Source organism: Bos mutus, chromosome X (assembly GCF_027580195.1).
Source record: "Bos mutus isolate GX-2022 chromosome X, NWIPB_WYAK_1.1, whole genome shotgun sequence".
Taxonomy (NCBI): domain Eukaryota; kingdom Metazoa; phylum Chordata; class Mammalia; order Artiodactyla; family Bovidae; genus Bos; species Bos mutus.
Genome location: NC_091646.1, coordinates 45,300,812 through 45,311,663, shown reverse-complemented (window position 1 = coordinate 45,311,663; position 10,852 = coordinate 45,300,812). Strand labels below are relative to the sequence as shown.

Genomic DNA, 10,852 nt, shown 5'->3' with positions numbered 1-10,852 from the left:
AAAGAATGAGTGTGTTAGTAGCCCCCAGCTCTAAGTTTCTGCAATCATTTGTGGAAATACCTTGAGGAAATATGCCAGTTTTTATTTTTCTATGCAGGGTGGCAAAAGGTGATATGACAGACCAATCTTTTTATAATAATAAAACTGTAGGGACCAAAATTCTTTCTCCTCCACCCTCCATGATACCTCATAAAGCTAATTCCATAATGAACTAGTCCCACTGCCCATTGATATTCTTTTATCAAACTTACAGCCATGGATATTGAAAGGAACTGCTTTCCCATCACTTAACCATTTTGGTATGAGTAACTTGTGAATACACAGGAGCAAGGCAATTTTTTCTTCCATTTTCCATCTCAGGTATGCAGTAACAACATGCATTCTGAGTCACGCAGAGTCCACTCTAAAGAATGTGTGCTGTAAGCTCAGAGGGGCTAATACTCAAATTAGGTTGCTAACAAATGGCAATTTATAATGCTAAAACTAATGAGAGGTCAAAGAACTAAAATATGCAAGGAGTTTTAATTATCCTGTCCTTTGTGATTCCACAAGAATATTTTTAAAGGAACACTATCAGCAGTATTCAACTGATATTTTAAGTTTCATTAAGATTTACATAACTTGTTACATATTGGGAAATACATTCTTCCTTTCCGAGCAGAGCAAGGACCTAAATCCTTCTCTTTGGGGTTGGAAAAAAAGAACTGTCTTGCTTTTATATTCAACTTATTGAACCCTTTCCTTTACATAGCACTGATGGGAAACATGGAATCTCTTCAAGGAAATCTCTAGATTGGATAGAATAGGAACTGTAGCAAATAAAATAACTACAACTTTTCCGTCCTTATTTCCTATGCCATTTCACTTTTTTTTTTTAGTCCCTCTCTTTTTTATTTTTTGCCAGTTTGTTTATGTTTTACTGACTGTGATGCTCAGGCCTTGACCACGAACTTCAGCAGTGGAACAACTGTTTCTCCTGCTGCTATTTCTTGTTCTTCAACTCTCCTCATGCTTGTTGAACCTGCAGTATGTGCTTTCTTGGGCTGCAGAGGCTTGTACTTCCTGAGGTTCTCTTTTTGAGTCTGATTAACAACAGTGAGAAGTCGGGAAATGAATTTACAAACACCTAGGATCTTGGAGGGCTTGGACGACACACTACTTGTCATTTTGATGATGCCTAGCCTGGGCAGTGCCACTTTCAGGCCACCCAGTTGTTTCAGCAGCTCCATCTTGCCAGAAAGATCTCAAGCCTTAAACTTGGCCATGGCTGCACAAGCTGCTGCCACTGCCTACATTGAGGGAATTTTTTTCATTTCTTATTGGCACTTCCCTCTGGCACAAGTGGGCTTCCCAGGTGGCTCTAGTGGTAAAGAACCCACTTGCCAATGCAGGAGACATGAGAGATGCAGGTTCTATCCCTAGGTTGGGAAGATCCCCTGGAGAAGAGCATGGCAATCTACTCCAGTATTCTTGCCTGGAGAATCCAATGGACAGAGAAGGCTGGCAGGCTACAGTCCATGGGGGTCACAAAGAGTCAGACACAAAAGAAGTGACTTAGCATGCATGTACTGTCATATGTACATCCACACATACCACCACAACCACCACATGCAACATTTCTGCAGATCAAAATGCCCTTCATCTCTCAGAGCCTACCTTCTTTCTATGTAGTGTTCAAGATGGGTTTGTATATTTATTTATTTGGTTGGAGAGAGGGTGGCAAAACTGATGAACTGAAGAAAGTGACAGTGTCAACTGAATGTGGAACCTTGTTCCTTGGAAGAAAAGCTATGACCAACCTAGACAGCATATTAAAAAGCAGAGACATCACTCTGCCAACAAAGGTCCATCTAGTCAAAGCTATAGTTGTCCCAGTAGTCATGTATGGATGTGAGAGCTAGATCATAAAGAAGCCTGAGCACTGAAAAATTTATGCTTTCGAACTGTGGTATTGAAGAAGACTCTTGAGAGCCCTTGGGCTGCAAAGAGATAAAACCAGTCAATCCTAAAAGAAGTCAATCCTGAATATTCATTGGAAGGACTGATGCTGAAGCTGAAGCTCCAATACTTTGGTCATCTGATGCGAAGAGCCAACTCATTGGAAAAGATCCTGATGCTGGGAAAGATTGAAGGCAGGAGGAGAAGGGGATGACAGAGGATGAGATGGTAGGATGGCATCACCAACTCAATGGACATGGGTTTGAGCAAACTTCGGGATATGGTGAAGGACAGGGAAGCCTGGCATGCTGCAATCCATGGGGTCACAAAGAGTCAGACACGACTGAGTAACTAAACAAGCAAAAATAAAACCGAAAAAAAGCTGCTACCTCTAAAAGCTAGAGAAAAGATCAATTCAGGCATTGGAGATGTTAACAGCAATACACTGTGAACACAGATGGTCTGGAAAGGCTTTTGCTACAAAGAGGGTTAATTGTCCAAAGGTAATGTCTGTCCATCAAGCCAATTTAAGGCCAAAGAATGCATCTGGGCATGGAGTTTTCTTTCATCAATAGCTATGTCGATAAAACAGCAAATGGAACACAAAAAAATCGAGCCCATCCATATCATTAAGGCAGCAAGACAAGTAACCCAGAGCATTGAAGGGTCCGGGTGTTGAACTAATTGCCCTTATTATTGAAAAAAAGTTAAAGCATAAAAGCAAATCCAACAAGGACATTGGGAACAGTGCAAATAACAAAATTTTCTTCCTGAAAGGAAAGAAAACATCTGGAAATTTTGTTAAACTTGTCATCACCATACCCTACCATGTGACATTGTTACACTGCTCTTTTTAAAAGTTAGCCCATTGTTTTATGAGACAGTGTGTATTACTAGCATAAGGGAAAAGAGTGTGAGCCCTAGAGTCAAACTAAATACAGCTCAATACTTATTAGCCACATACTCTTGGTCAGGTTACTTTTTTCTTTCTAAGCCTCAGTATCCTCATTTTGGCAGCAAAAGTCCAGGTTTTAGAGTCAAACTGCCTGGCTTCCAATCCTCTGCTCTACCACTAACTGGCAGGTAACCTTGAGCAAATTGCATAACTTCTCTGTGACTCAGTTTCCCCTTCAATATAATGTTATTGTTGTTCAGTCACTAAGTCATGTCTGACTCTTTGAGACCCCATGGATGGCAGCAGGCCAGGCTCCCTGTCCTTCACTGTCTCTTGGAGTTTGCTCAAATGCATATTCATTGACTCATGACGCTATCCAACCATCTTCATCCTCTATGGCCCCCATCTCCTTTTGCCTTAAGTTTTTCCCAGCATCAGAATCTTTTCCAATGAGTCAACTCTTCATATCAGGTGGCCAAAGCACTGGAGTATCGGTCCTTCCAATGAATATTCAGGGTTGATTTCCTTTAGGATTGATTGGTTTGATCTCTTTGCAGTCTGAGGGATTCTCAAGAGTCTTCTCCAATGCCACAGTTCAAAAACATCATTGCCTCAGTGCTCAGCCTTCTTTATGGTCCGGCTCTCACATCCATACACAACTACTGAAAAAACCATAGCTTTTCTTTGCAACCCCATGGACTGCAGCACGCCAGGCCTCCATGTCCATCACCAACTCCCAGAGTTTACCCAAACTCATGTCAACTGAGTCAGTGATGCCATCTAACCATCTCATTCTCTGTCATCCCCTTCTCCTCCCACCTTCAATCTTTCCCAGCATCAGAGTCTTTTCAAATGAGTCAGCTCTTTGCGTCAGGTGACCAAAGTATTGGAGTTTCAGCTTCAGCATCAGTCCTTCCAATGAACACTCAGGACTGATCTCCTTTAGGATGGTCTGGTTGGATCTCCTTGCAGTCCAAGGGACTCTCAAGAGTCTTATACATCACAGCACATCACAGCACATCACAGCTTATACATCGCAGCAAAGTGATGTCTCTGCTTTTTAATATGCTCTCTAGGTTTGTCAGGGCTTTCCTTCCAAGGAGCAAGCATCTTTTAAATTCCTGGCTGCAGTAATTTTCGGAGCCCAAGAAAATAAAATCTGTCATTGCTTCCACTTTTTCCCCTTCTATTTGCCAGAAAGTGATGGGACTGGATGCCATGATCTTAGTTTTTTGAATGTTGAGTTATGGGCCCCATTGATTGTCAGGACCTCACAGGAATTTTGTGAAAATTATATGCATAACAGAACACACATAAAGCACCTCGTAAGAGTTCCATTGATATAAGTCATTATAGTACCTACCTCAGAAGCTTGTATTCATAGTAAGGATGAAATGAGACAATGAATGAAAAGCTTTTAAGCTCGGTATAGTCAGTGTTCAATAAATGCTAGGTTTTGCTCTGTGCTTTCTTTTTCACTTTTCAACTGCCTTTTAAACTTCTAGAAGATGTCTTAATATTTTTTCTTTGTACTATAATATCTAGCACTCTGTTATATGCAAATAAAAGTAACTCAATTATAGCCAAAAGAAAGAATAAAGGAACAAAAGTAGAAACTCAAACATCAGAACCATGGACTCACAAGCCTTGAGAAGATTGGGTTTATTAAAAAGTGATGGTATAGGTCAAACGACATGTCTGATTTTTGGTAAATTATAAATATTAATGAGCATAACAATTTGGCATTTGATTCCTTACGTGTGTCAAGAAGAAAATATATTTTTCCCTCTACCCTTCCAGTTTCTTGGCTGAAACCCCTTGTAATAAAAGACAGATTAACATGAGAAAAACAATTTTAATTACATACATACTAAGTACAATAGTAATGGAGCCCCACAAAGATATGACACTCAAAAGGCAGTCAGACAATAGAGGCTTATAAGATCCCCTGGAGAAGGAACTGGAGAAGGCAACCCATTCCAGGATTCTTGCCTGGGAAATCCAATGGACAGAGGAGCCTGACTGGTTGCAGTCCATGTGGTCGCAAAAGAGTCAGACTCAACTCAGCAATTAAACAACAACATATCACCCTGAGGCAAAGAATACAGTATGGGTATGGGATGTTAAAGCAGGGTAGGTGAGTTGTGGGACAATGAGAGCAGTAAATAAAGTTACTCTGCCAGTCAGATAAATTTCTGAGGTGAAAAAAATGACCTCTGAAAATAGCTCTCTCCGTGCTACCAGCCCCTTTTCTAATATAAGTTTCATTTATAAATGTAGATTTCCTTTAAGAAAGGGAAACTCCTACTCTGTTTTCAAACTTCTCCTATGTTTGCAGTTTCTCAAGATAATTCTTATGCCACAGAGGCATATTTTGGGGTCGAATTTCATTTGAAAATAGTGATGACTACAATAGATGATTCAGCCAAAAAAAAGAAATGACCCAACTAATGGTGTTACATAGACACAGGTTAGGAGGTAGTTCTCAGACTTGAGACTTCTGTGAATCACCTTTACAAAATTTCATTGTATCAGTATACCACCAAAAAAAACTTCACAATTTGTGTTTTATACACATATCACCTTTACTATTATTTTCTTAACAGTTTTTTTCTTTAACTTAAATTGTGTTGAAAACAGGACAACAAGCCCAAAATGGAGTCACTTATGCCAAGCCCTATGTCACCAAGACTTAATTACAGTTTTGGCCTCTCCCAAAAATGGAGTCAAGAACCAATCAGCCATCAGTTGTTTAGTACTAATGAGGTCATCTGCCTGATAGACATCTGCTGTCTCCTAAAGTGAAATGACCTTACCATAATCCACTTTTTGCCCAATTAACTTTCTTATTCCCACTCCCTTCCACCTATAATTTTTTTTTTTTCATTTTGTACAGCTCCTCAGAGCTCCTTTCTATCTGCTAGAAGGGATGCTGTCCAATTCATGAAATATTGAATAAACCCAATAAGATCTTTAAAAGTTTTGCAGTTGAACTTTGATTTTGTTCGGTATTTAGAATAGGAAAAAGGAGTCCAGAATGGCAGTGGCTAAAAGACAAGGGAGGGAAAAGCCCGAAAAAATAGAAAAAAGGAAGGTCCGAAGATCGGAGTGAGGACCTCAGGTAAAACAAACAGCACCCCTGGCTAACCCAATTTACATAGGACAGGCCCAGGGGGAGGAGAAAAAACATAAAAAGAGAAGCCAAAATTGGGCTGGGGGCCTCTCTTCTCTTCGCATCTTTTGGGTTGGCATTCCCTCATACCTCAAGGATGTATTTTCCTTTACTTTCTAAATAAAACTGAGCTGTAACACAGAGCTGTAACACTGGTCTGTCTGAGGGCTGTCTGTCGCTTCAAATTTTTGTGGCAATGAGACAGAGCCAAGGAAATTGCAAACTCCTCCAACATCTATGGTGCCATTTCTTGGATTTAACCTGACTGAAACAGCCTTAGCTTGGCCCCTGCAAGGAAGAGGCCAAGCACAGCAGGAGCCCAACTCGGCAAAAGCTCCCATGGTGAAAGCGAAACGTGAAGAAAACTGAGTGCAGGGGAAGTGACAAGAAGCTCAGTGTGCTGGAAACTGAGACAGCAAAAAACAAACTCAGCAGAAAGTTCACGTGGCTCAGCCTCAGATTCCAGAAAACCTCCAATTAAGGTAGGAGGTCCTAACTCCTATGGCTGGAAAGACATATGCCTAACAAAATCTTAATTTCTTTACAATCTCATTTATTGTTTCCTCAAACCCCCCGTGAACAGGAGAGCAGCAGCAGGTGCAATTGAGGGACTCTGGCAAGGGCTACTCCTCAGTGTGTCCCAAAGGCTCCACTATCTGCTGGGCCTCAATAGCTGTTACCCAAGCACATAGGGGTTCTTCTGTCCTTAATCTTCTGTGTGCCAAGGATCAGGCCAATGAAAACTGTGAGTACAGGTCAGGTATTTAGCAGATTTTCTGGCAGGTTATGAAAGGGATATGATGGCACGTTTTTCCCACTGCTTTTGCCTCCTGTCCTTCAGCTCCTCTCTCTCGGGACTTAAGCCCGGCCAAAACCCAAGATACCTGGCTTCAGAACTTAATGAACTTCAGGCTCTGATGTCTCATTGCAAAAATTCAGTGAGAGACACAGTGATAGGTAAGAGGTGGATTTGTTCAGATTCAGAGAGAAGCACACTCCACAGGGTGTGGGCCATCACAGAGGAGAGTGCAGGGGCCATGGAATGTGGTGTGGCTAGTTTTCTCGAGCTAGGTGAATTCATTTCAGAATCTTTTGTTGACCATGATGGCTACCCCATTTCTTCTGAGGGATTCCTGCCCGCAGTAGTAGATATAATGGTCATCTGAGTTAAATTCACCCATTCCAGTCCATTTTAGTTTGCTGATTCCTAGAATGTCAACGTTCACTCTTGCCATCTCTTGTTGGACCATTTCCAATTTGCCTTGATTCATGGACCTGACATTTCAGGTTTCTATGTAATATTGCTCTTTACAGCATCAGACCTTGCTTCTGTCACCAGTCACATCCACAGCTGGGTATTGTTTTTGCTTTGGTTCCATCCCTTCATTCTTCTGGAGTTATTTCTCCACTGATCTCCAGTAGCATATTGGGAACCTACTGACCTGGGAAGTTCCTCTTTCAGTATCCTATCATTTTGCCTTTTCAAACACTTCATGGGGTTCTCAAGGCAAGAATACTGAAGTGGTTTGCCATTCCCTTCTCCAGTGGACCACATTCTGTCAGACCTCTCCACCAAGACCTGGCCGTTTTGGATGGCCGCATGGGCATGGCTTAGTTTCATTGAGTTAGACAAGGCTGTGGTCCTAGTGTGATTAGATGGACTAGTTTTCTGTGATTATAGTTTCAGTGTGTCTGCCCTCTGATGCCCCCTTGCAACACCTACCGTCTTACTTGGGTTTCTCTTACCTTGGACGTGGGGTATCTCTTCATGGTTGCTCCAGCAAAGTGCAGCCACTGCTTCTTACTTTGGAGGAGGGGTATCTCCTCACCGCCTCCCCTCCTGACCTTGAACGTGGGATAGCTCCTCTAGGCTCTCCTGCACCCGCAGAGCCATGGCTTCTTGGACGTGGTGTTGCTCCTCCCAGCCACCGCCCCTGGCCTCAGACGTGGGGAAGCTCCTCTTAGATGTTCCTGTGCTGTCGCAGTCTGGCACTCTCGGCTGCTGCCCCTGACCTGAGACACGGGGTAGCTCCTCCCAGCTTCTGCCCCTGACCTCCGACCGTGGGGTAGCTCCTCTCAGTCATGCTATGTGCGCCACTGCAGCTGCCTGCACTATGTGTGCCATCACAGCTGCCCGCGCTATCCAAGGCAAACCATTCAATATCACAGTAATCCAAGTCTATGCCCCAACCGGTAACGCTGAAGAAGCTGAAGTTGAATGCTTCTGTGAAGACCAACAAGACCTTTTAGAAAAGTGAAAGTGAAGTCGCTCAGTCGTGTCCAACTCTTTGCGACCCCATGGACTGTAACCTACCATGCTGCTCCATCCATGGGATTCTCCAGGCAAGAGTACTTGAGTGGGTTGCCATTTCCTTCTCCAGGGGATCTTCCCAACCCAGGAATCAAGCCCGGGTCTCCTGCATTCCAGGCAGACGCTTTAACCTCTGAGCCACCAGGGAAGCCCAGCAAGACCTTTTAGAACACCCAAAAAAGATGTCCTTTTCATTATAGGGGACTGGAATGCAAAAGTAGGAAGTCAAGAAACACCTGGAGTAACAGGCCAATTTGGCCTTGGAATATGGAATGAAGCAGGGAAGAGACTAATAGAGTTTTGCCAAGAAAATGCACTGGTCATAGCAAACACCCTCTTCTAACAACACAAGAAAAGACTCTACACATAGACATCACCAGATGGTCAAAATTGAAATCATATTGATTATTTTCTTTGCAGCCAAAGATTGAGAAACTCTATATAGTCAACAAAAACAAGACCAGGAGCAGACTGTGGCTCAGATCATGAACTCCTTATCACTAAATTCAGACTTAAATTGAAGAAAGTAGGGAAAACCACTAGACCATTGAGATATGACCTAAATCAAAACCCTTATGATTATACAGTGGAAGTCAGAAATAGATTTAAGGGAGTAGATCTGATAGATAGAGTGCCTGATGAACTATGGATGGAGATTCGTGACATTGTACAGGAGACAGGGATCAAGACCATTCCCATGGAAAAGACATGCAAAAGAGCAAAATGGCTGTCTGGAGAGGTCTTACAAATAGCTGTGAAAAGAAGAGAAGTGAAAAGCAAAGGAGAAAAGGGAAGATATAAACATCTGAATGCAGAGTTCCAAAGAATAGCAAGAAGAGATAAGAAAGCCTTCTTCAGAGATCAATGCAAAGAAACAGAGGAAAACAACAGAATGGGAAAGACTAGGGATCTCTTCAAGAAAATCAGATACCAAGGGAACATTTCATGCAAAGATGGGCTCGATAAAGGACAGAAATGCTTGGGTCATTTATTTTTCTGGAGTTGAGCTGTAGGAGTTGCTTGTATATTTTTGAGATTAGTTGTTTGTCAGTTGTTTCATTTGCTATTATTTTCTCCCATTCTGAAGGCTGCCTTTTCACCTTGCTAATAGTTTCCTTTGTTGTGCAGAAGCTTAATGGGCCAAAGAACTAAATAGACATTTCTCCAAAGAAGACATACAGATGGCTAACAAACACATGAAAAGATGCTCAACATCACTCATTATCAGAGAAATGCAAATCAAAACCACTATGAGGTACCATTTCACGCCAGTCAGAATGGCTGTGATCCAAAAGTCTACAAGCAATAAATGCTGGAGAGGGTGTGGAGAAAAGGGAACCCTCTTACACTGTTGGTGGGAATGCAAACTAGTACAGCCACTATGGAGAACAGTGTGGAGATTCCTTAAAAAAACTGGAAATAGAACTGCCTTATGATCCAGCAATCCCACTGCTGGGCATACACACTGAGGAAACCAGAAGGGAAAGAGACACGTGTACCCCAATGTTCATCACAGCACTGTTTATAATAGCCAGGACATGGAAGCAACCTAGATGCCCACCAGCAGATGAATGGATAAGAAAGCTGTGGTACATATACACAATGGAGTATTACTCAACTATTAAAAAGAATACATTTGAATCAGTTCTAATGAGATGGATGAAACTGGAACCTATTATACAGAGTGAAGTAAGCCAGAAAGAAAAACACCAATACAGTATACTAACACATATATATGGAATTTAGAAAGATGGTAACAATAACCCTGTGTACGAGACAGCAAAAGAGACACTGATGTATAGATCAGTCTTATGGACTCTGTGGGAGAGGGAGAGGGAGAGGGTGGGGAGATTTGGGACAATGGCATTGAAACATGTATAATATCATGTATGAAACGAGTCGCCAGTCCAGGTTCGATGCACGATACTGGATGCTTGGGGCTGGTGCACTGGGACGACCCAGAGGGAGGGTATGGGGAGGGAGGAGGGAGGAGGGTTCAGGATGGGGAACACAGGTATACCTGTGGCGGATTCATTTCGATATTTGGCAAAACTAATACAATATTGTAAACTTTAAAAATAAAATAAAATTTAAAAAAAAAAGAAAAAGACAAAAAAATTAAAAAAATAAAATAAAAAAGAAATACTATGGACCTAACAAAAGCAGAAGATATTAAGAAGAGGTGGCAGGAATACACAGAAGAACTGTACAAAAAAGATCTTCATGACCTAGATAATCATGATGGTGTGATCACTCACCTAGAGCCAGACATCCTGGAATGTGAAGTCAAGTGGGCCTTAGAAAGCATCACTATGAACAAAGCTAGTGGAGGTGATGGAATTCCAGTTGAGCTATATGAAATCCTGGAAGATGATGCTGTGAAAGTGCTGCACTCAATATGCCAGCAAATTTGGAAAACTCAGCAGTGGCCACAGGACTGGAAAAGGTCAGTTTTCATTCCAATCCCAAAGAAAGGCAATGCCACAGAATGCTCAAACTACCACACAATTGCACTCATCTCACATGCTAGTAAAGT

General features: G+C 42.0%; 1 protein-coding gene across 1 annotated transcript; it reads right to left on the bottom strand.

The window, feature by feature from the left end:
- Positions 1-932: 932 nt before the first annotated feature.
- LOC102286238 (large ribosomal subunit protein uL29) lies at positions 933-1,229 on the bottom strand. The gene has a single exon (XM_005907727.1). It carries the CDS (start codon positions 1,227-1,229, stop codon positions 933-935), a length of 297 nt encoding a protein of 98 aa, XP_005907789.1.
- Positions 1,230-10,852: the final 9,623 nt, after the last annotated feature.

Excerpts from the sequence above, each read along its gene's own strand:
- LOC102286238 (XM_005907727.1), bottom strand. The coding sequence starts at position 1,229 with ATGGAGCTGCTGAAACAACTGGGTGGCCTGAAAGTGGCACTGCCCAGG.